The sequence below is a fragment of the Chiloscyllium punctatum genome, chromosome 9, assembly GCF_047496795.1.
Source record: "Chiloscyllium punctatum isolate Juve2018m chromosome 9, sChiPun1.3, whole genome shotgun sequence".
NCBI classification, from domain to species: Eukaryota; Metazoa; Chordata; class Chondrichthyes; order Orectolobiformes; family Hemiscylliidae; genus Chiloscyllium; species Chiloscyllium punctatum.
In genome coordinates this window covers 59,042,438-59,068,154 of record NC_092747.1, presented here as the reverse complement: position 1 = coordinate 59,068,154, position 25,717 = coordinate 59,042,438, and the positions used below count along the sequence as shown (strand labels likewise).

Genomic DNA, 25,717 nt, shown 5'->3' with positions numbered 1-25,717 from the left:
TTTGGGACACTTATCTTTATCAGTCATGGCATGGATTACAAGAGCAGAGAGGCTATGTTGGAGCTGTACAGAGCTTTGATTAGGCTACAGCTGGAGTACTCTGTGCAGTTCTGGTCACCACACTATAGGGTGTGATTGTGCTTAAGGGATGCAGAGGAGATTCACCAGGATGTTGCCTGGGTCGGAGCTGTTTGGTTTTAAAGAAATGCTGGATAAAGCTTGGGTTGTTTTCTTTACAGCAGCACAGACTGAGAGAGGACTTAATTGAGGTGCATAAGATTATAAGGGGCACTGACACTGTGGATAAAAGATTGTTGTTCCCCTTAATTGAAAGGTCAATAACAAGGGGGGTATAATTTTTAGGTGAAAGGAAGGAGGTTTAGAGGGAATTTTCACCCAGAATCGTGGGTATTTGGAATACGCTGCCTCGGAGGGTGATTGCAGCAGGAAACCTCCACTTCTTTTTACAAAGTACTTGGATGAACACTTGAAATGTCTGAGGCTAAAGCTTAAATGCTGCAAAGTGAAACTACTGTAGATTTAGTTTTTTTTGTCAGTGCAGACTCAATGGGCTGTATTGTAAGATTCTATGATTATACCCACCCCCACTTATCAATCTGACCCAGAAAGCATAAATTTCTGACCCATATTTTAGTTCAACCAAAATAACTTCTCATCCTACAAATTAATTAGTATAGAGATAACACGTATAGAGATTACCTGGTAATAAAACGATACTTAATATTAGGAAGCCTCCACTCAGGTTTGACTTGCTTTGCTGGAATAATCTTAATATCAGCAGCAGGTTTCTGAGGGTTCAAGGAAATATCTGAAATGCAAACATAATAGCTATAACAAGAATACACGCAGGAGACATCTACTTGGTGTCAAAACACTAAACTAGAATATTGCTTACAAATTAAAATAAATGCAAAAATACGGTACTCCTTTCTCATTTATTGCGGATGGATAAAATTTAAAATTATGCTGTGTTAGCTTGGCCAACATTTAATGCTCATTCCCATGTGTTCTTCAGGAGGTGGTGATGAGCGCCTTCTTGAACTGCTGCGGTGTATTTGGTGTAGGTACACTCACAATGCTATTAGGAACAGACCTCCAGGATTTTCACTTCATGCAAATAAAAAAACTATGTTATATTTCCCAAGTCAGCATAGTGAGTGGCTTGGTGAGGAATTTGTAGGTGGTGGTGTTCCCACGTATCTGCTGCCCTTGTCTTTCTAGATAGTAGTGGTTGTGGGTTTGGAAGGTGCTGTCTAAGAAACCTTGGTGAATTTCTGCAGCACATCTTGTAGGCGATACATACAGCTGCTATTGTGCATCAGTGGTCAATGTCGTAAATCTGGTGGCAGTCAAGTGGGCTGCTTTGTTCTTGTTGGCGTCAAGCTTCTAGAATGTTGTTGGAGCTGCTCCTCTTCCAGGCAGGTAGAAATATTCCATTAAACCCATGACTTGTGCTTTACAAGTGACAGACTGGTGTTGGGGAATATATTGCAGTTATGAGAAAGTGTGCCCCTCATATGAATCATCTCTGAAAACCACCTGATGAAGGAGTAGTGCTCTGAAAGTACTTCCAATTAAACCTGTTGGACTATAACCTGGTCTTGTGTGATTTTTAATCTCTAAAAACATTCAGGAAATATATTTTGGGGACAAAAACAGGAGAAATTATGGAAATGAATGATGAAAAGACAGATTGGACAAATTGTTTAGGTCTGGCTTTACAGTAGAAGATAAAAGTTGAGGCTAATCAAGGTGCCAATAAAATTTAAAGTCAAGACAATTAATATCAGCAGAGAAAATGTACTAAAAAATCTAAGACTAAAATCTAACAAATCCTTAGGATTTGATGGTCTACATCCAAAAGATGTAGCTTCACAAATAATGGATGTTCTGGTTATGATTAAAATTCTCTAGATTCTAATATAGTGATTGCAGGTTAGGAAATTTAACACTGCAATTCAACAAAGGAAAGAAGAAACAGGGAAGTATAGGCCAGTTAGCCAGACATTAGTCATCAGCAAAATGCTGAAAGCTATTATTAAGGGGATGCAGTATATGAAATATACTTGATTTTCTGAAAGCCGTTTGATAAAGTGCACACGAGTGGATAAGGCTTCATATAGTTGGGGATAATATATCAGCATGAAAAGAGGATCAGTTGAGAGATGGAACAAAGAGTATGGATAAATGTTCTAAGTCTGCAGGCTGAGACTAGTGGAGTGCCACAAGGATTAGTGGTGAAACCAAAGTATTTGTAATCTATATTAATGACTTAAAGAGACAAAGCAATGTATCAAAATTTACTGACAGTACAAAGCTGAATGGAAGTATAAGTTGTGAGGATGACATAATAAGGCAGTAGAGAACCAGACAAATGAAGTGAAAAGGCAGCAAGATGAAGTATAATGTGAGGTCATCCTCTTTTTTTTAGATATTTTTATTAGAAATTTAACATTTTTACAAGTTTACAAAAATAAACAAAACTCTCAAGTACAAACATTGATATACAATTAAATCTTAAATATATAACCAAAATTTAACAAAAGAAAAATACCGAGAAAAATAAACAAATCTCAACTAACTTCTAATCTAACCTACAACTAACCAGAGTGTATATTTAAGTCTCTTACATTATTCAAATAAGAGAAAGAGAAAAAGAAAAAAAAACAGCGGATAACATAGAAATTGGGTAGTGAGATACATGCTCGGAATGTGTTAACATCAAATGTAACAAAACCCGTATTCGTGTGGGATTCCTCTCCCAAGGGGCCCTGGACCAGCCAGGTTCGTAATCTCAATTAAATAAAGGCCCTTGTTAGGATAGCCGAAATATCTGTATTCATATAATTCAAGAGGGGCTGCCATATTTTATAAAATAATTCGGTCTTTTGGTGCACCACATTTGTAAGGATGTCAAGGGAATACATTCCATAATTAATCTGTGCCAATTTGAAAGTCCAGGGGGGCCCTCAGCCACCCAGTTTACCAAAATATTTTTCCTTGCACAGAACGAGAGAATAGAAAATAGTCTCTTCCCATGCATGTCCAGGGAGGATAAGTTCGAAAAGCCCAAAAGGAGAGATACGGGGTCCACTTTAATTTCTGTTCCTCAAATTTCTGTCAGGGCACTTGCTACTTTAGTCCAGTATCTACGGATCTTGTGACCGGTCCATAGACAACGTACAAGAGTGCCCACCTCTATTTTACATTTGGGACACATTGGAGATACCCCTGCCTTAAATTTTGCCAATCGATCCGGTGCTATATGGGCCCTATGAAGTACCTTCAGCTGGATAGCCTGAGTTCTGTTACAGATGGTGATTCTTCTGGCGTTTTCCCAAATGTCATTCCACGTTTCTATAGAGATTTCTAATCCCAATTTCTGATCCCATGTTTTAAGCAGATTGTCCATATCTCCCGATACTTCATTATGTAGTAAATGATAAATGGTACTGATGGAGGATACCCCCATTGGTCGTAGTACTCTACATTCTCTATCTGATTTATAAAGACTATCTAATAACGTAGTCTTCTTCTGTATATAGTCTCGAATTTGGAAGTATCGACAGAGGTCTCCATTAGGTAATCCAAATTTCTGACACAGCTGTTCAAAAGACATCAAGACCCCATCTTTAAATAGGTCCCCTAGACATGAGCTACCCCTGGATCTCCAGAGTTTAAAAGTGGCGTCTGTAAACCCCGGTTGAAATCCCCATGCTCCCACTACCAGCGCATAGGGGGATGTTTTATGTGAGTTGCCCTCATTTTGCCGCATTATATTCCAAGCTTTAATTGTATTTAGTATTGTAGGGTTTTTACAGTAATCCGTAATGATTTTCCTCTTGTCTGAAAATAAAAGGTTAATAAGTGGGCATTTTACTTGAGAAGCCTCGATGTCCAGCCAGATTGATTGTGGATCAAACAAGACCCAATCAGCTATGTAACTTAATAAGGAACTCTGATATTTCCTAAAATCTGGGAAGTCCAATCCTCCCCTTGCCTGTGGAAGCTGTAGCTTCTTCAGCTTAATGAGGGGCCGTCTATGATTCCAGATAAAGGAACCCAACCAGCCATATAATTTACGTAGTGCCAGCCTCGGCAGCATCACCGGAAGCATTCTCATAGGGTATAGGAGATGGGGCAGGACATTCACTTTAATTAGTGCTATTCTACCCAGCCAGGAAATTGGAAGGTCTCCCCATCGCTGGAGGTCCTGCCTTATCCTTTCCAGTAAATGTACAAAGTTAGCCTTGTATAACTGACCAAATACTGGGGTAATAAAAATGCCTAAATATAAGAAACCCTCCAGGGACCAACGAAAGGGAAAATGGGATCCATCCACTAAGTGGGGTATCATAGCAAGGCCACCCATTGGCATAGCCTCCGATTTTGAGAAATTAACTTTATAGCCTGAGAATGCGCTAAATGTATTAATAACTTGGATTAAGCGAGGTACGGACATCAGAGGATTCCTGAGGATTAGAAGAACATCATCTGCATACAGGGTAATTTTATGTTTACCTGTACCAATCCTCGGGGTCGTTATATTAGGATCAGACCATATAGCTTCTGCTAGTGGCTCAATTATTAGCTTAAATAACAATGGCAAGAGAGGACATCCCTGACGGCAGCCCCTCCCCACACTGAAGCTATCCGAACCTAATCCATTGGTAACCACAACTGCTTTGGGATCACTCTCCAATGTTGAGACCCATTTGGTAAACACCTTTCCAATGCCAAACTTTTCCAATATGTAAAACAAATATGACCATTCAACCCTATCAAATGCCTTTTCCGCGCCTAATGAAACTACTACTCCTGGTATCTTTCCCTGATGGCAGGCTTGAATCATATTCAAAACCCTTCTAATATTATTGGATGATCTACAGCCCTTAATAAACCCCGTCTGATCCTCCTTTATGATATATGGCAGTACCCTTTCTAGTCTCAATGCTAACGTTTTAGAAAGGATTTTAAAATTTACATTTAGCAAGGATATTGGTCTGTATGACGTACAATCTTCTGGATCCTTTCCTTTTTTAAGGATAAGAGAGATATTATGGGCAGCACGGTGGCACAGTGGTTAGCACTGCTGCCTCACAGCGCCAGAGACCCGGGTTCAATTCCCACCTCGGGCGGCTCTCTGTGTGGAGTTTGCACGTTCTCCCCATGTCTGCGTGGGTTTCCTCCGGGTGCTCCAGTTTCCTCCCACAATCCAAGAAAAAAATATGCAGGTTAGATGAATTGGCCATGCTAAATTGCCCGTAGTGTTAGGTGAAGGAGTAAATGTAGGGGAATGGGTCTGGGTGGGTACGCTTCGGCGGGTCGGTGTGGACTTGTTGGGCCGAAGGGCCTGTTTCCACACTGTAAGTAATCTAATCTAATATTTGCCTCTTTCAGCAAAGGCGGGAGACAGCCCTGACTATATGCATAGTTATACATGTCCATAAGTGGACCAGCCAATATTTCTGTAAATTCTTTATAGAATTCAGCTTGAAAACCATCTGGGCCAGGTGCCTTACCACTCTGAAGTTGCCTGATGGTGTCAAGTATTTCTTGGACTGTTAAGGGAGCATTTAACACTGATACGTGTTCCGAAGTTAGGCCCGGAAAGGTCAAATTTTTAAAAAATGATTGCATCCTCCTAGTCCTATCTTCACAATCCTGCAATTTATATAAATCAGAATAAAATTTTCTAAAGATTGCATTAATCTTTTTATGATCAGAGTCAAAATACCTGTACTTTCCTTGATAGACGTGATAGTTTGAGGGGCCTTTTTTTTCTTTGCAAGAAATGCTAAGTATCTACCCGGTTTGTCGCCAAATTCATATAACCTTTGTTTTGCAAATAATATTTCCCGCTTAGCCGTTTGGATAAGCGTAGTGTTTAGTGCTGTCCTAAGGGCCGTAATCCTTTGCCATTTAATAATAGAAGGTCTATGAGCGTATGCAGTTTCAGCTGCTTTTAAGCGAGCTTCGAGCAGATGCTGTTGTTCTCCTTTTAATCTTTTTCTGGGTCGCTGAGTTGGAGATGATCAAACCTCGCTCGTAAGCTTTGATGGTCTCCCACATCATTGATGGGTTGCTAGCCGTACCTAAATTAATTTCTAAAAAGTTTTAAATTCTTGAGAAAAGTACTTTACAAATTTACTGTCTTTCATTAGGAAGGGGTCCATACGCCAATGCCGAGGGGATGTCCCATTATTCCTTGCCTTGGTTTCCATATATACAGCAGCATGGTCGGAAATTACTATACTACCTATTTTATAGGATGATATGGAATTTTTAAAAATCGAGGTGCAAAAAACATATCAAGTCTGGTATGGCATTTATGTGGATTGGAGTAAAAAAAAATCTCTGCCCTGTGGATGAAGACATCTCCATACATCTACTAATCCTAATTCTTTGTTCAGATCCACCAATTGTCTAGATCTGGGAGATACTCCTGCAGTACTCTTGGGAATCCTATCTATTTCCGGATCCATAATACAATTAAAGTCTCCCCCTATAATTGTATGACAGGCACCAAGAGCCATCAATTTTGAGAAGGCTTCCATTATAAATTTAAAGGGGTGTGCCGGGGGGCAGTACAAATTTAAAATCCCATATTCTTCTCCATTTATAAGGGCTTTAATCAGAATATATCATCCAGATTCATCTTTTATCTGATTTAGGATTTTGAAAGGGAAATTCTTCCGAATAAGAATAACAACTCCCCTACTTTTTGAGCTAAAAGAAGAAAAAAAGGCCTGATCAAATCCACCCTGTCGTAATTTCAAGTGTCCTTTATCCAAAAGATGTGTCTCCTGTAGGAGAGCTATACCAACTCTTTCTTTCTTAAGATTTGATAATACTTTCTTCCTTTTGACTGGCGAATTACTCCCCTTGGCATTCCAGGTGCACCACTTAACCGACTGATCAACCATAATCATCCAGGCAAATCCGAGACCCCCTCGGGAGGGGAAACCCTATACAAAACATCCCAAGCATAGAGCATATAAAATTCACAAAAATAAAGGCTCTCTAAAACACTCACAACTGTATAACAAAAAACTATTTCTAAATAATAAAAAAAAACGTCTAAAACGTATTTAAATGGAGATTTTCCCCCTTGTTCCCAGGGGGTGTCACTTCCTTTCCAAAGGTCCATTGTATCCTCTCCTAACCAATGCCCCACCCTTGACCCAGGCGCTCCTCAATAGGTTGAGGAGAATTCAGATATAATACAAAGCTAGAGTTAACAGTGAGCACCCTACCCCCCCCCCCCCCCCACCCATACCTGGATATATTTGGTAATGTTAATACCATGTATAAACATATATAACTATAAAATTACAACCTCAGCAAATAATAATACAAAATAGCAATGGAAAAACAACCCCGCTCCTAGGGACAGAGATAAAATAGAATAAGATAACCACCTCCCTCCACGAACATTAACTAAATCCCCCGGCTTATATATACACACACACACACTTTTTTTTACACACATATGAGAACAAATAAATAAATCCCTCTCCCCACCCCCCAAGATAATATTAAACAGTAAGGTAAGAAAAAAGAAAAAGTAGGGGATATAAACTGGAGTGGGGAAAAGGCAAATCAACATCCATTGTCTCTTACAATTTATCTAAGAGAGTCCAAAAATTCCTTAGCCTTTTCTGGCGATCCGAAGTTATACACGGATCCTTCATGGTTAAAGCGTAGCGTCGCTGGGTAGCGTAAGGAGTACTGAATATTTAAGTCCCTTAAACACTTCTTCGCCTCAACAAATGCCTTTCTCTTTCGGACCAGAGCTGGGGAAAAGTCCTGGAATAACATGATCTTGGATCCTTTATAGATCATGGCTTGGCAATCTTTTCCAAGATTTCTAGAGGCTTCTAGGAGTATCTGCCTCTCCCTATAGCTCTGCAGCCGGAACAGGACCAGGCGAGGGCGCTGGTTCAAGCCAGGCCCGCGTATTGCAACCCAGTAGGCCCATTCCACCCTTACCTGGCCTGATCCAGCTTCCAGATTTAAAATTTGTGGCAGCCACTGCTCGAGAAATGCTGTAAACTGGCCTTCCTCTTCCCGTTCGGGAAGGCCCAGCAAACGAATATTTTTTTGATGACCTCGATTATCGAGGTCGTCAATATGATTCTTTAAGGTCCGGACTCTCCAATCCACAGCCGATTGTGCTGTAGTTTTGGAGGTCGTGGCCTTTAGCTCCACCCCTCCGACTCGGCGCTCGATTTCTTTTATGTCTCGGTCGTGCTTTTGCAGGTCGGCCAAGAGTGAGTCCCATCGACTTCGGGATTCTTCAATGAAAGCGTCGATCTTCGCATTGAGTTTAGAGATCATTTCCACGAGGCTTGCCACCGTAGGTAAGTCCCCCGGGGCGGCTGCGGACGCCTCTGCTGCAGCTGGAGAGGGTGGGGGAGGGGTTCCTGCTTGCTGAGAGCTGACATCCAAGGAAAACATTACCAAACTTTATTTATTATAAGTCAATAGCTGCTGGCACAATTCTATCATGATTGTGTCATAGTCCAGCAATTTGTTTTGCATCATTATGGCAAAGAATTAAAGGTTTATATATTGCATTTAAAAAAATAAAATTCTCTTTCAATGTTGACCTATTTTCAAACAAATAGAAAATACTATTACCTATTTCTTTGTATGTTTTTAAGTCGGGGTAGTACGAAACTGGCCGTGTTCTCATCTGGAATGCATCCTTCACAATGTACTGCTGAATAAAGATTACAGTCCCAACCTCTAAACTTCGAAAAAACCTTGGACATAGTGAATTCCAAAGAACCATTGACATCATACCTGAACAGTCAGCAACTTCAAAGTAAGCCTAGAAAACAAAAATAGACATGATATAAAGCATGATCAAAAAATAAGTAAAAGCAACAACTTGCTTTTGGGCAGTTTTATCAGGAAGGAATGTCACAAGACACTATGCAGGAGCACAGATGACAAAAAGATGGCACCAAGCAAAGGAGGCACATATAATGTCAAATGTCCAAAAGCCTAGTCAAAAGATTAAGCTTTAAGATTCAGAGGGGCTGCATGTTTCTATAAAGAAAAAGGATGGAACTCCCAATCGAGACTGCCCCTTGATGTCAAAGAGCACAATAAAGCAAAACAATAAAGCGAGATTTAATGGTTAATGCAGTCCACCAATTGCTCCCTGCCCCTTACACACACACAGGCAGTATGGAGTTCACTGGATGTCTGGGGGTGGACTTCTCATTTCTGAGAGCTGCTGACTAATTAGAGGCTGTGAGCTCTCCAGCATCAACAACAAAACCAGTACCAGTTCCCATTGTTTCAATTGCATAGCTCTTCAAGCACGAGAAGACTCCCCCTTACCTTCATGGTGCAGGCATACCTAAAACAGTTTACCTGGAGTGTTGAAGACAGTGTCATCCCCAAGGAAAAGGTCATTAAGGGCTTTCACCCTTTATTCAAAAGTTGGAATAGCACTGCAATCTCCACCTTGTAAATCCATGCCTAATTATATGGTTCTGCCTGCTTCCAGGCCCATTTCAGAGGTCTTTCTTCTTTTGAGCATTGCAGTTCACTGTTTAAACAAGATGCCAAAAGCTCAATATTCCAGGAAGCCTGGAGCACAAAAGCTGTATCATTAAGATTTAAACAACAAAAATTAGGAAGGGCATGAAAAGATATTGACAAGTAAAATAAAGATGCTTTATAAATGTTTGAGAAGCAAAAGATATCTAACAAAAGTAGTGGGCCGATTAGAGTTTGAAAAGATATTTCATGTAGAGGCAGAAGTTGTGGTTTTGATTCTTGATAAACATCTGTTTTGACACAACAGAGGGGTGAAACAATGTGAAATATTACATGGGTTAGAGGTAATGGGGGAGGATATTGAGCAGCCTTGAAAATGGATAAGACATCAGGCCACTGTAAAATATATCCCAGGTTGCCATGGGAAACAAAGGAACAAGTGCTGGAAACTGTCGTCATTTTCCAAACTCCTCTTCCTACAAATGGCATGCCAAAAAATTGTTAAAGTCATGTTTCTGTTTGAAAAGAGAGCAAAGGATAGGTTGACTAGAAGATTGTTTTTCAGAATTTCTTCCAATAACATAAATTGTCATTTAGGAAAGCATGGATTAATCAAGGACAGCCAGCTTAGATTTATTAGGGAAAATCATGTCCGATGAACAATTGAAAATTAAGATGTTAACAAGAAAGCTTGATAAGAATAGCATGTTTGAGATAGTCAGTGTGGATTCTAATCAAGTTTTTGACTAGATCAGAAAATTAACATAAAAGCTTATACAGTAAATAAGGCACAGCATCTCAGAAAGCACCTTCCAAACCCATAACCACTTCCATCTAGAGAGACAAAAGCAGCAGATATAAGTGAAAACCACAAGCTTCAAATTCCCCTCCAAGATCATCCTGACTTGGAAATGTATTGGCGTTCCTTCATTGTCACTGGGTCAAAATCCTGGAATTACCTCCCTCATGGCTTTGGCATCAACTCACAGCAGATGGACTGCAGCAATTCAAGAAGGCAGCTCATCAAGGATAATTAGGAATGGGCAATAAATCTGGCCCACATCCCACAAATTAATAAATAAATAAATAGGGTAAGTAAGGTAGCAATTAAGGCACAGCTTATATATATGGGGAGGTGGCAGCACAGTGGCAATGTCACTGCAGTAGTAGTCCAGAACTTCTAATTGAAGAAGTTGAGATTTCTCATTGAAATTGGGCTAATGTTCTAAGGATGTGGGGATCAAATTCCATCACAACAGATTTTTGAATTCAATAAAAATCTGGAAGAATAAACTTAATAATGTTGCAAAGACCAATCTGGTTCATTAATGTCCTTTCGTGAAAGACATCCACCATCTTTACCTGATAGAGCCTACATGTTATGCTAGACCCAGGGCTCTCAACTGTCCTTTAGGCAATTCAAGGGAAGCAATAATGCTAGCCTGGCCAATGGTATCCACATACCATGAATGAATTAGAAAGAAATAAACATTGAAATTCTGAGAAGGCTAAAGACCACAATAACATTGGTATACATATCTTCAGATTTCTCAAGATAGTAGAGCAGGCTAAGATAGCACAAGGGATCATTTTCTCTGTTTTCTCAGGCCTAAGTGCAAAAGCAGGGCAGTAATGCTAGAAATATACAAAAACGCCTGTAAGGTCTCAGCTAAAACATGATGCACAGCTCTGGTCACTGAATTACAGACACACTCATAAGGCCACAGAGAAGATTTAGGAGGATTTAGCTAAACAAAAGATTGGATTGGTATGTTTGATTTGGAACAAAGAAGTCTAAGGGGAGATTTAATTGAGGTGAATAAACTTATAAAGACGCCAAAATAGAGTAGATAGACAGGACCCATTTCCATTAATGCAGAGATCAATAATCAAGGAGATATTGTTTTCAAGTAAATGGCAAGAAGAATTAACGGGCTTTCGAGGAGTAATCTTTTCACCCATAGGGCGATGGGAAGTGGAACTCACTGTTCAAATGGATAGTAGGGAATAAACACTCACGAAATTTAAGAAAACACTAGGTGGAAATAACCAACTGGGCTACTGACTAAGACAGAGAATTTGGAATTAGGCTGGATCTCTCTTTTTTAGCCAACATTAATATTGTTAACTTTGTGGCGTCCTTTTGTGCTGCATGCTTCTAATTTAAGAGCTATGGTCCTAAAGAACTTATCATAGAATTATGCAATCACAGAAAAAGGACATGGGGAACCATTACAGTCCACCTCATTTAGGTTCCATATTTTAATTGTTAACGGAAAATGTTTGAATCATTTTGACCTAAATTTTTTTTATCTTAAGGACAAAAACTTGATCAACAGTGATAAACAGTGAACATACAAACAAACGACCAAAATACCACCCTCATGGCATTGACTTACCATTGACCCCAAGAGAGGTCCTTACTCTGCTATAACTTTTGCAAAACATTATCTTAGTTATTTGATGCAATGTTAATGGTACAAAATTTTAAAAAGTAAATATCTGGATATCAAGTTAAGATGTAAGTTCTGGAACTTCATCTGTAAGCCTCTCTGATCGACTTCTCTTCCTTCTTTAAGATGCTCTTCAAACCTGTGCCATCCACAGAGCATAAGACCATATGATTTAAAAACAGAATAAGGCCATTTGGCCCAATAATACTGCACCACCATTTGATCATGACTGATATGTTTCGTATTATATCAGCACTCTTGCCTCAGTCAATGTTCCGTAATTCCTTAATGTTCGAGTCCGACTCCAGGACTTCAACACAAAAATTGAAGCCGATATTCCTATGTAATACTGGGGGACTGCTGCAGTGGTGTTGCCTTTCAGAAGTCACATCAAACAGAAGCTCCATCTGCCTTCTGCCAGTCCGAGAGGCGGTCAGGTCTGCCAATCAGAAGTTGGCAGGAAGGCAGAGCCGAGGAGTCAGACATCACACAGAGCCGTGGTAATAGGGGACTCCATAGTGAGAGGAACTGAAAGGGGTTTCTGCGGCAACAGGCAGGATTTGAGGATGGTGTGGTGCCAGGATTAAGGACATCACATACAGAGTGCAGAAAATCCTCAAGGTCGAAGGTGAAGAGCCCGACGTGGTGGTGCACGTCGGCACATATGACGTCAGGAAGAAGAGGAGAGGCATGCTACAGCAGGACTTCGGAGAACTCGGAAGAAGGCTGAAAAGCAGGGCATCCAGGATGGTTATCTCCAGTTTGCTTCCAGTTCCTCGGGCTGGAGAGGACAGGAACAGGGAGATAATGGACTTGAGTGTGTGACTGCAGAACTGATGCAGGAAGCAAGGATTTAAATTCTTGGATCACTGGGGTATGTTTAGCGGTAAGGATAAATTATACAAGAGGGACGGGTTGCACCTTAATAGGTGGGGGACTAGCATTCTGGCAGGTAGGTTTACCACTGCAACACAGCTGTGTTGAAACTAAATAGCGGTGGGGAGGGGACAAACTGAAAGTTTAAGAAGGAAGTTAAAGGGAAAGTTAGAACAAGAGAAGTCAAGAAAGACAGCGGAATCAATGGAGCAGAAAACTCAAAAAAGGATCATGCCGTAAGGTCAAGTGAAATAGGGATTGATAGAAAGGGTGAGGGAGGTAACAAATTAAACATATTATATATGAATGCACAAAGCATTAGAAATAAGGTGGATGAGCTCGAGGCTCATTTGGAATTGGCAGTTTCGATGTTGTGGGGATAACTGAGACGTGGCTTCAAGTGGACAGGGCCTGGAAAATGAATATTCAAGGCTATATGTGCTATCGTAAGACAGACTGACTGGCAGAGGGGATGGGGTTGCCCTATTGGTAAGGAATGATATTCAATCCCTTGCGCAGGGGGGACCTAGAATCAGGGGATGTAGAGTCAGTATGGATCGAGCTGAGAAATTCTAAGGGTAGAAAGACCCTAATGGGAGTTACCTACAGGCCCCCAGACAGCAGCCTGGATGTAGTGTATAAGTTGAATAAGGAACTGAAATTAGCCTGTCGCAAAGGTATTACTACAGTTGTTACGGGAGAATTTCAACATGCAGGTAGACTGGGAGAATCAGGATGGTACTGGACCCCAAGAAAGGGTGTTTGTGGAGTGCCTCCGAGATGGATTCTTAGAACAGCTTGTGCTGGAACCTACCAGGGAGAAAGCAATTCTGAATCTGGTGTTGTGCAACAAACCAGATTTGATCAGGGACCTTGAAGTAAAGGAGCCATTAGAAGGTAGTGACCACAATACAATAAGCTTTAATCTGCAGTTTGAAAGGGAGAGGGTAGAATCGGAAGTGACAATATTTCAGTTGAACAAGGGGAACTATGGAGCTATGAGAGAGGAGCCGGCCAAAGTTCAATGGTGCAATACCCTGGCAGAGATGGCAGTGGAACAACAATGGCAGGTATTTCTGAGTATAATGCAGAAGATGCAGGATCAGTTCATTCCAAAAAGGGAGAAAGATTCTAAGGGGAGGCAGGGGTGGCTGTGGCTGACGAGGGAAGTTAAGGACCATATAAAGACAAAAAGGAAAAAGTATAACATAGCAAAGATGAGTGGGAAGTTGGAGGACTGGGAAGCTTTTAAAGAACAGAGGATAACTGAAAAGGAAATACGCAAAGGGAAAATAAGGTACGAAGGTAAACTGGCCAAAAATATAAAGGATGATAGTAAAGGCTTTTTTAGGTTATGCGAAAAGAAAAAAAAAATGGTTAAGACTAAAATTGGGCCTTTGAAGGCAGAAGCAGGTGAATTTATTACAGGGAACAAAGAAATGGCAGAAGAGTTGAATGATACTTTAGATCTGTCTTCACTGGGGAAGACACGAGCAATCTCCCAGATGCAATAGGGGCTGAAGGACCTGAACTGAAGGGAATTTATATTTGGCAGGAAATGGTGTTAGAGAGACTGTTAGGTCTGAAGGCTGGTAAGTCCTCGAGACCTGATGGTCTGCATCCCAGTGTATAGAAGGAGGTGGCTCTAGATATTGTGGATGCATTGGTGATCATTTTCCAATGTTCTATAGATTCAGGATCAGTTCCTGCGGATTGGAGGGTGGCTATTGTTGGGAGGGAGAGAGAGAAAACAGAATAATAGGTCAGTTAGTCTGACCTCAGTGGTGGGAAAAATGCTGGAGTCAATTATAAAGGACAAAATTACGACACATCTGTATAGCAGTAACACGATAGGTCAGAGTCAGCATGGACTTATGAAGGGGAAATCATGCTGGACTAATCTTCTTGAATTTTTTGAGGATGTAACGCTGAAGATGGACAAGGGAGATCCAGTGGATGTAGTGTACCTGGACTTTCAGAAAGCCGTTGATAAAGTCCCACATAGGAAGTTAGTGAGGAAAATTAGGGCACATGGCATTAGGGGCAAAATACTGACATGGATTGAAAATTGGTTGGCTGACAGGAAACAAAGAGTAGTGATAAACGGCTCCCTTTCAGAATGGCAGGCAGTGACCAGTGGTGTGCCACAGGGATCAGTGCTGGGACTGCAGCTTTTTACAATGCACATTAATGATATAGGTGAAGATATTAAAAGTAATATTAGCAAATTTGCTGATGACACAAAGCTGGGTGGCAGGGTGAAATGTGAGGAGGATGTTAGGAAAATACAGGGTGACCTCGATAGGCTAGGTGAGTGGACGGATGCATGGCAGATGCAGTTTAATGTGGATAAATCTGTGGTTATCCACTTTGGTGGCAAGAACAGGAAGGTAGATTACTACCTAAATGGAGTCAAGTTAGGTAAAGGGGCAGTACAATGAGATCTAGGTGTTCTTGTACATCAGTCAATGAAAGCAAGCATGCAGGCAGAGCAGGCAGTGAAGAAAGCTAATAGCATGCTGGCCTTCCTAACAAGAGAAATTGAGTATAGAAGCAAAGAGGTCCTTCTGCAGCTGTACAGTGCCCTGGTGAGACTGCACCTGGAATATTGCGTGCAGTTTTGGTCTCCAAATTTGAGGAAAGACATTCTGGCTATTGCGGGAGTGCCGCGTAGGTTCACGAGGTCAATTCCCGGAATGGCGGGACTATCTTACGCTGAAAGATTTGAGCAACTGGGCTTGTATATGCTTGAGTTTAGAAGGCGGAGAGGGGATCTGATTGAGACGTATAAGATTATTAAAGGATTGGACACTCTGGAGGCAGGAAGCATGTTTCCGCTGATGGTTGAGTCCTGAACCAGAGGACACAGTTTAAAAATAAGGGGTAGGCCACTTAGAACAGAGTTGAGGAGAAACTTCTTCACCCAGAGAGAGTGGTGGGTGTATGGAATGCTCTGCCCCAGAAGGCTGTGGAGGCCAAGTCTCTGGATACTTTCAAGAAAGAGTTGGATAGAGCTCTTAAGGATAGTGGAATCAAGGGTTATGGGGATAAGGCAGGAACAGGATACTGATTGAGGATGATCAGCCATGATCATAATGAATGGTGGTGCTGGCTCGAAGGGCAGAATGGCTTACTCCTGCACCTATTGTCTATTGTCTTCTGAGGTGGACATAAGATTACATGACAAGTCAAAGAAGTAATTGAAGAATTATTCCTTGTCTCCTGGTCAAAAGAAATCTCTGAACCACAAGAACAGATTATCTGGTCACTGCTGTTTGTTTGTGTATGCGCTTCAAAAGTAATTGCAATATGCTTTGAGATGTCTGATGGTCTTGAAAAGCATTATATAAATACAAAACCTTTTTTCTTTCTGTTCTAATATTTTAAGCCCTGTTTGTTCGTGGACACACAATCACAATATAGAATTGTCATATTTTTAAAACATATACATGTTTTGTTTACTTCATACGCTTTAATAAAGAGACATCATTTACTGATTTGATAATTTTCCATTTTGATGCAATCATGTGAATTGGTAGTGACTAGTCAGCAAAGCGGAACGGAGTGCAAAATGCTTGAGTCAGAGCAATGTGAATGATAGCATGGTAATTATTCATGTGATATGATTGTAAAATGAAATACACATCACTTCCGTTCGGTTTGTTACAATTTGTATAATATAATATAATCAATATAACTCAATGTTCAATATGATTACTCCTAACTCTTTGCAATCCTATATCTAGAAGCTGTTATCCTATCACAAGGTGGTTCTTTCAACTACTTAATTTATTATAATTAATCCAGCCTTGCCTGATAAGGCCAATCAATGTTCTTGCCAGCTGTTCCATAATGCCGTAATCTGGATTTGTATATTACTCTCACCAATAGGGGAGCCAATTTCAACCTTCCTCTCCAATTAAGTTGTAACTCCTTTAGTGTAATTATCTGCTCATCTGTAACACAATAAATTTGAAAAACAAGAGTAAATTAATGTAATAAGCAAAGGTTTATTATTTTAGTGCCACAGAAAATAAATATACAAGAAAGCAATCATGGAAATTTATTCCTTAATTCCTGATCCTCTAACAGTCAAAATCTATGGACTTAACAAGAATATCTCCACCCCAAATCGACCCACGCATATGCATATATTGCTTTATATAAAGCAATTTTTGTTTCACATATAAGGTGAACTAGCAATACAAATTGAAATGGCACTTGATTAATTGTAGGGAGACAGAGTCAAAGATAGCACAAGACTCCACTTGGCTCATCAAATCCATGCTAGTTTTCCATGGAACAATCAGGCCCATCCATCCATTCCATCCCCAAAGCCCTATTATCATCTCTGCTGAGACAGCAAACTGAAATCTGACTTGAGATCATGTTTATAAAAATTTAATCATGTAGTCTTTTACTGAAACACAAACATATAATGTTGGAGATCCGATTTTAAATAAAAGAATGTTATTACACAAAAGAAATGAAGATAATATAGAATAAATCAAGTTATTTACACATAACACAATTTGTAAGATTTTGAAACAGTAAAAAAAGCAATATTTCCATCTATCCCAGCAGCATCCCTTTACTCAAACACCAGAGAAACTTTCCCTCTTTATCACATCTATTGGTTTGACCGGTGTGGTTTCATTTCCCAGACTTGAGAGTTAGCTAGCCCCTTCCTGAAGTATTCACACAACTGAACTTAGTTCTGAGTAAGGGTCACCAGATCTGAAACATTAACTTTGATTTTGCTTCATAGATGTTTCCAGACCTGCTGAGTTTTTCCAGCAACTCCTGTTTTTGTTTATGAGCTTAGACTATGTCAGCTTTGAATAATCCCATTCAGAATCCTAACTGAACACTTCTGTTATGGAACTTTCAAAGTAAAATCTTTACACTGAGGTAAACTATTTATCTTAGAGAGTGGCAAGGAGATTGAAATCCCCCATTCAGAGTACATTCTATGTCCACCACCAAATGTAGCTTGCTAGCAGTACTACTGATTGATCTGGTCAAGCCCTAAAGGATATCACTGTTAGAGTGAGTCTGCAGCAGCTGGTGAGGGAACCAAGAGGAAAAAACAGACTTGACCTTATCAATTTTCCAGGTCATAGATAAATTGTCCATGACAGTATTGCTAAGAGTGATTACACAGACCTTGTGGCGACACATTGAGACTGCCTTACATCATGTTACGTGGCATTGTCACAGTGCTAATTAGGACAGACTTCAAATAGATCTAGCAACTTATGATTTGGCAACCATGAGGTGCCGCGGACCATCAGTACAGCATAATTTACAACTTCATGACATAGAATATCCCTCACCCAAAGATTACCATCAAGCCAGTGAATAAACCCTAGTTCAGTGAAGAGTGCAGAAGGGCATGACAAGAGAACCAGGCATGCTTAAAAATGAGCTGTCAATCCAGTGAAGCTACAAAACAGGACTACGTCCCTTGGAAACATATAAACAAAAGGTAAACAGGGCTACGTGACATCCCAACCAACAGATCACACCTAAATAGTCCTACTACACCTAGTTGCAAATGGTGGATCGGTTAAACAACTCATAGTGGAGTAGAGGAGAAGGCTCCTCATATGTATTCACATCCTCATTGAGTGCCCAGGTAATCTGTACAAATGTTTGAAGCTTTTTCAATGACTTTCAGGCAGACGTGCTGAGAGAATGATGCACCTTGGCATTTTCCAGAGGTCGCCAGCATCAATCTTCAGCAAATTTGATTCACTCCATATATCAAGAAATGGCTGGAGGCAGTACACTCTGCAAAGATTTTGGGCCCTTACAACATTCTGGCAATAATATTGAAAACATATCCTTCAGAATTTGCCACATCCCTCACACAACTTTTTCAGTATAGCTACAACTCTGGCATCTACTAGATGATTTAGGAAATTGACCAGGTGTGTCCTGTACATAAACAACTGAACAAATCTAACTTAACCATTTATCAACCTATCAGTCTACTCTCAATCTTCAGTAAGGTGATGAAAGGTATAATCAACAATCTTATCAAGCAACACCTGCCTAGGAATGACCTGCTCTCTGATGTCCAGTTCCATCAGGGCCACTCAGCTCCCAGTCCAGTGGTGAGGTGAGAGTAAGATGATATAACAAGGTTATTTTGCCCTTGTTTTTTTCCCCCGAGACGGGTCGGAAGGCAGAGGTGCCAATATGTCTGAACTGACTTCTTTAATCATGGCTGGCAGATACTGCCTAAGTCAACAATCAGAGGAAGCCTTTACGATTGTTTTTAAAACAGTTGTACAATGTTCTCCCAGTTCAGGTGGGTTTTTTTCTAATTTGGTTTAGTTGAAGCTGCTGGTTAAAGAAAGCTGCTTGGGAGAAAGGTTTCTTGATTCAACAGAGGCTTTCTGGCTGACTCTCTCTGACATCTCTTCTGTAAAAACTGGTGTTTGATTTTACCTTTTTTGCCAAGGGGGTGTTGCAGGAAATTGGAACAGCATCATTAAGTTGTGATAGAGTCGCTTGGGTTTTCAGATAGAATAACGTAACCTATGTTCTGTTCTCATTTGATTGTGATTCATTCTGCAGTCTGTAAATAAATTACTTTATTAAAAAGTGAGTGGTTCGACCAGCTGCATCACTCCTGTAAAATCCACCTTACACTTGCTTAAAACAACTAGAAAAACTAGGGTTTGGGTGATCTACTTGAAACGTTTGAGGGGGTCTGGCCTGGTCCATAACAAGAGTTACTGCACTTGATATCAAGGCCTTGTTTGACTGATTATTGCATCAAGAGGAGAAAGTGAGAACTGCAGATGCTGGAGATCAGAGTTGAAGAGTGTGGCACTGGAAAAGCACAGCCGGTCAGGCAGCATCCAAGGAGCAGGAGAATCGACGCTTCAGGCATCAGCCCTTCATCAACTCTAATGAAGGATTTATGTCTGAAATGTACAGTTTCTAGGATGCTGCCTGACCGGCTGTGCTTTTCCAGTGCCACACACTTCGACTATTGCATCAAGGAGCTCTGGCAAAGCTGAAGTCAATGGGAATTGGGGAAAACTCTCTGCTGGTTGTAGCAGGACTGTTCAGGTGTGATCTGTTAGTTGGGATATCACATAGCCCTGTTTATCTTTTATTGTTTACATGTTTCCAAAGGATGTAGTCCTATTTTGTAGCTTCACAGGATTGACAGCTCATTTTTAAGCATGCCTGGTTGGAGTCAAACTTAGGACAAAGTAAGGTGGTTGTAGTTGTCGATGGTCAGTCATCTCAGTTCCAGGACATATTTGCATGAGTTCCTCAGGGTAGTGTCCTTGGCCCAGCTGTCTTAAGTTATTTCATCAAGAACCTCCTTCCAACATAAGGTCAAAATGAGGATGTTTGCTGCAATTGCACACAGTCTTCAGCATCATTCACGACTCCTCAGGTACTAATGCAGTCTATGTCAAATGCAGCAACACCTGGCCAATATCCAGACATGTTCTAAAAAGTGGTAACTACCATTCACACCAATAACCAGAGTCATAGAAACGTACCATACAGAAACAGACCCTTTGGTCCAACGGGTCCATGCCAAACAGATATCCTAAATTAATCTAATCCCAATCTTCAACAAGAGAGAATTTAACCATAGTCCTTTGACATTCAATGGCCTCACCATCACTGAATCCTCCATTACAAAGATCCAGGGGTTTATCATTGATCAGAAACAGATAATAAACAGAGGTTTACTAATGGAGTTAATAGTGACAAACCTCAACTGTCTTTTTTTGATGCATGGGATCACATCATCCAAATCATAGTGAATGACTGGATCTTAAGACCAAGAAAGGGGCTACCAGCAGGAATGTGACTGTCAATGCAGATGACCAGGGGGTGGGGGGTGTATTACTCAGACTGAAGTAACAGGCTGAACAGATTGCTGGACATCAAGCACAGATCCAGTCCTTGCTGTCCTATCGCTATGATAAACTTCACTCAAAAGGATACTCCAAAAAGGTGCTGGTATTGAAACAAGGCTAAACACTTCAAACAAGAATACCCTAAATAATTATTGTCACCACCGCGATCAGGCACAAAGAACCCATCCAGCGCAATAACCTTCCCTTCTCACCAAATATTAAACTGGTTGAGCCTTCCACTGAGCATCAGAGAGGGTAAAGGGAGGGAAAAGGTTCCTTCAAGAAGAAGTTCTATCTTACAGAGTGAAATTGACTCACTCTATAGCGAGTATACTATAGGAAGATGGACGAAGATTTGCCATCTGAGGTAGTTTGGGTTGAGGTTAGGAATAGGAGAGGTGAGGTCACCCTGTTAGGAGTCTTTTACAGGCCTCCTAATAGTCCTAGAATCGTTGAAGAAAGGATTGCGAAGATGATTCAGGAGAAGAGTGACAGTAATAGGGTGATTGTTATGGGAGACTTTAACTTTCCTGATATTAATTGGGAAAGCTATAGCTCAAGTTCGTTAGATGGGTCAGTGTTTGTGCAATATGTGCAGGAGAGTTTCCTGACACAATATGTAGATAAGCCAACAAGAGGTGAGGCCATAGTGGATTTGGTTCTGGGTAACGAACCAGGCCAGGTATTAGAACTAGAGGTAGGTGAGCACTTTGGGGACAGTGACCACAATTCGGTGATTTTTACTCTAGTGATGGAGAGGGATAAGTGTGTACTACAGGGCAAGAGTTATAGCTGGGGGCAGGGAAATTATGATGCGTTGAGGCATGACTTAGGATGTGTGGATTGGAAAAGTAGATTCCAAGGCAAGAGCGTAATTGATATGTGGAACTTGTTCAAGGAGCAACTATTGAGTGTCCTTGATAAGTACGTACCTATCAGGCAGGGAGGAAAGGGTCGTGTGAGGGAGCCGTGGTTTAATAAGGAGTTGGAATCCCTTGTCAAATGGAAGAGGGCGGCCTTTGTAAAGATGAGGCGTGAAGGTTCAATAGGGGCGATTGAGAGTTATAAGGTAGCCCGGAAGGACCTGAAGAGAGAGCTAAGAGCAGCAAGGAGGGGACATGAAAGGTCCTTAGTTGGTAGGATTAGGGAAAACCCTAAGGCTTTCTATAGGTATGTTAGGAATAAAAGAATGACTAGGGAAGGAATAGGTCCAATCAAGGATAGTAATGGGAAGTTGCGTGTGGAGGCTGAAGAGATTGGGGAGGTGCTGAATGAATACTTTTCGTCAGTATTCACTCAGGAACAGAACATTGTTGTCGATATGAATACTGAGGCACGAATAAGTAGAATGGATGGCTTTGAGATATGTAGAGAAGACGTGTTGGAAATTCTGGCAAGGGTGAAAATAGATAAGTCCCCTGGGCCTGATGGCATTTATCCTAGGATTCTCTGGGAAGCAAGGGAGGAGATTGCAGAGCCATTGGCCTTGATTTTTGTGTCCTCTTTGTCGACCGGAGTAGTGCCAGAGGACTGGAGGCTAGCAAATGTGGTTCCCTTGTTCAAGAAGGGGAGTAGGGATAATCCTAGTAACTATAGGCCAGTGAGTCTCACTTCTGTTGTGGGCAAAGTCTTAGAGAGAATTGTAAGGGATAGGATTTATGCACATCTGGATAAGAAATATGTGATCAAGGATAGTCAGCATGGTTTTGTGAAGGGCAGGTCGTGCCTCACAAACCTTATTGAATTCTTTGAGAAGGTGACTAAGGAGGTAGATGAAGGGAAAGCGGTAGATGTGGTATATATGGATTTTAGTAAGGCGTTTGATAAGGTCCCCCATGGTAGGCTACTGCAGAAAATACAGAGATATGGCATTGAGGGTGAGTTGGAGGTTTGGATTAGGAATTGGCTCTCTGGAAGAAGACAGAGAGTAGTAGTTGATGGCAAAGGTTCATCTTGGAGTGCCGTCACTAGCGGTGTTCCGCAAGGATCTGTTTTGGGACCATTGCTGTTTGTCATTTTTATAAATGACCTGGAGGAAGGGTTAGAAGGTTGGGTGAGCAAGTTTGCGGATGATACGAAAGTCGGAGGAGTTGTAGACAGTGAGGAAGGATGTGGCAGGTTACAGCGGGATATAGAGAAGCTGCAGAGCTGGGCAGAAAGGTGGCAAATGGAGTTCAATGTAGCTAAGTGTGAAGTGATTCACTTTGGTAAGAGTAATAAAAAGATGGATTACTGGGCTAATGGTAGACTACTTGGTAGTGTGGAAGAACAGAGGGATCTTGGTGTCCATGTACACAGATCTCTGAAAGTTGCCACCCAGGTAAATAGTGCAGTGAAGAAGGCATATGGCGTACTGGCTTTTATTGGTAGAGGAATTGAGTTCCGGAGTCCTGAGGTCATGCTGCAGTTGTATAAGACTCTGGTGCGGCCGCATCTGGAATATTGTGTGCAGTTTTGGTCGCCATACTATAGGAAGGATGTGGAGGCACTGGAACGGGTGCAGAGGAAGTTTACCAGGATGTTGCCTGGTATGGTAGGAAGATCCTATGAGGAAAGGCTGAGGCACTTGGGGTTGTTTTCATTGGAGAAAAGAAGGTTTAGGGGTGATTTGATAGAGGTGTACAAGATGATTAGGGGGTTAGATAGGGTTGACAGTGAGAACCTTTTTCCACGTATGGAGTCAGCTATTACAAGGGGGTATAGCTTTAAATTAAGGGGGGGTAGATATAGGACTGATGTTAGGGGTAGGTTCTTCACTCAACGAGTCGTAAGCTCATGGAATGCCCTGCCAGTAGCAGTAGTGGACTCTCCCTCTTTATGGGTATTTAAGCGGGCATTGGATAGGTATATGGAGGATATAGTGGGTTAGTGTAGGTTAGGTGGGTTTTGATCGGCGCAACATCGAGGGCCGAAGGGCCTGTACTGCGCTGTATTGTTCTATGTTCTATACAATGGGCAAAATAGCAGAATTCCGTCTAATTGTCACAGGAGTGGAGGAGCCAACTTGTTACTCACCAATATTTCTGTGAGCATCATGTTGAGGAGTTTAAGCTGAGCTACATCTCTTTCCTCATCGAGATATCCAGTCATCTTTGGAAAGAATGTATGGTGACCAATGTCAGCACCACATTACAAAGGTCAGCACTTGGGAAACACAAATCTTTGACTTGTTCTGTGCATCCTAAAACGTATCAGCCTATATGGAACCCCCAAACTGTTCAACTAGCAGGGAACTGGACTGTTCTTTTACCTGCATACACCATTGTTCTTGAAGGCTCATACCAAATGTCTCCAACAGATTGACATCAGGCCTTGGTAAAGCACCATGCCACACATATAGCAGAACTCCCACTGAGCTGCCCTTGTCATTGTGGGAGAAATGGGTGGGGTATTCATTCAGATTTTCAAGTTAAGCATTAAAGATATTAAGAATGCCATTGTTGTCCTTAAAAAAAATGTCATGGACTGATCCTGACTGGAAGAAGTGTCTATATTCTCATTTCATAGACAGACATTGGCAAGTTAGAGAAGACCGAAAGGAGGCAGTTTGTTTCTACTCACACCAAGTATGGTACAACGTTTAATACGGGTGATGACAAAATTGGGATTTGTGACCGAGTAAACCACAGGACTGAGACTAAAGATGATCATCCAGTAAAGATCCTTGATCCCACCATCAATGAGAAACAGACCTGGTTTATGCTTGTAATAGCACCCCACTGACAGTCCTTCATCTCATTCTAGGAATATACGTTGTTGTCCATTTATGCATGAAATGGACTGTAAATTGCTTTTCACCTAAGACAAAGAGAAATCTGGTTAATCGACCCTTGATTACCTCATACCTCCATGCCTTAACTTCCATGCTGAAATCCAGTATCTTTCAGACTCTGCTCCTCCGGATGACGACTCGCCCTTGAGGAGGCACTTGATTTATTGAGAGTACAAATCAACTAAATTGACTAATTATACTTGTACCAGCTATGTAGTTGTTATGAAATGACAAAAGGAGGACATGAGAAAGTTTATAGCCTTAAAACTTGTCCTTAAACATTTAGACTTAAATGTAATTTTGAATTATAGAACACATTGTTGCACATTAGAAAATAGACAGGCAGGGAGGGTAAGGCAGTTAAGAACATTTGCCTTAACATCAATGAATTTGTATAAGCAGAACACAGAGTGATAACATTCATGGCTGTTCATGAAATTAATAAGTGTTTGATTCTGACATCGAAATTAAAATCAGTATCAATTAACTTCTCTCCCAAATTATTGTCCCTCATTGTTATCTGTCTAGTTCAGAACAGGCAGAGCTTCTGTAAACTTTTGTATAAAGAAAGTCTGTTTGTGACAGTACAGCTTTTGTAAAACATTTTGTATGAAGGAAGCCTGTTTGTGATAGTTCAGCATGGCTCTTGAAGGAAGAACAATATCCTATTCTCCTGGGTTGTTAGAATCCAGTTAGCCTGGCTTATAGGTATCAGTGTTATGTTGTAACAGATGCTATTAGTAAATAAAGGGGGTGACTAAAATTAAACTAATCTGTCTAAAAGAGGTTTCTTTATTCCAGACTACCAAAAGTACGATCTCCAGGCCAAACCAAGAGAGGTTTACAGGTTGAATTCACAAGGGATTCCCTGGGCCATCTCAATTCTGTACTTTCTCATATCACACTCATCCAGAGGCTATTCCTCACAATATTTCTTCTTGGGTCAAGATCACAACCTTCCCAAAGATTCTCTCCTTGCATTTAACGTACCTTCTGATGGAAATGGCCGGATCAGGTAGTGAATGGCAAGCATCACAAGAAATTAAGACAAGCATTCAAGATAGCATCCAAGAGTACTGAAAGAGAACTCCTGAAAAGAAAAACATTGTATGGTTGCAAGGCTGGCAGGACTGATCTTCTAAATGGCACAAAGATATTCCAAATATCAGGGGTCAGAATAT

The 25,717-nt window shown here is 41.0% G+C and overlaps 1 protein-coding gene across 1 annotated transcript in view; it reads right to left on the bottom strand.

The window, feature by feature from the left end:
* LOC140481694 (RPA-related protein RADX-like) overlaps window positions 1-25,717 on the bottom strand; it is a 98,371-nt gene that overhangs the window by 61,749 nt on the left and 10,905 nt on the right. The window contains exons 2-4 of the mRNA XM_072578269.1: window positions 16,680-16,822; window positions 8,665-8,857; window positions 721-829 (exon numbers count right to left, since the gene is read on the bottom strand). Of these exons, the coding sequence (XP_072434370.1) occupies window positions 721-829; window positions 8,665-8,857; window positions 16,680-16,822 (445 nt within the window). The remainder of the gene's footprint in view (window positions 1-720; window positions 830-8,664; window positions 8,858-16,679; window positions 16,823-25,717) is intronic.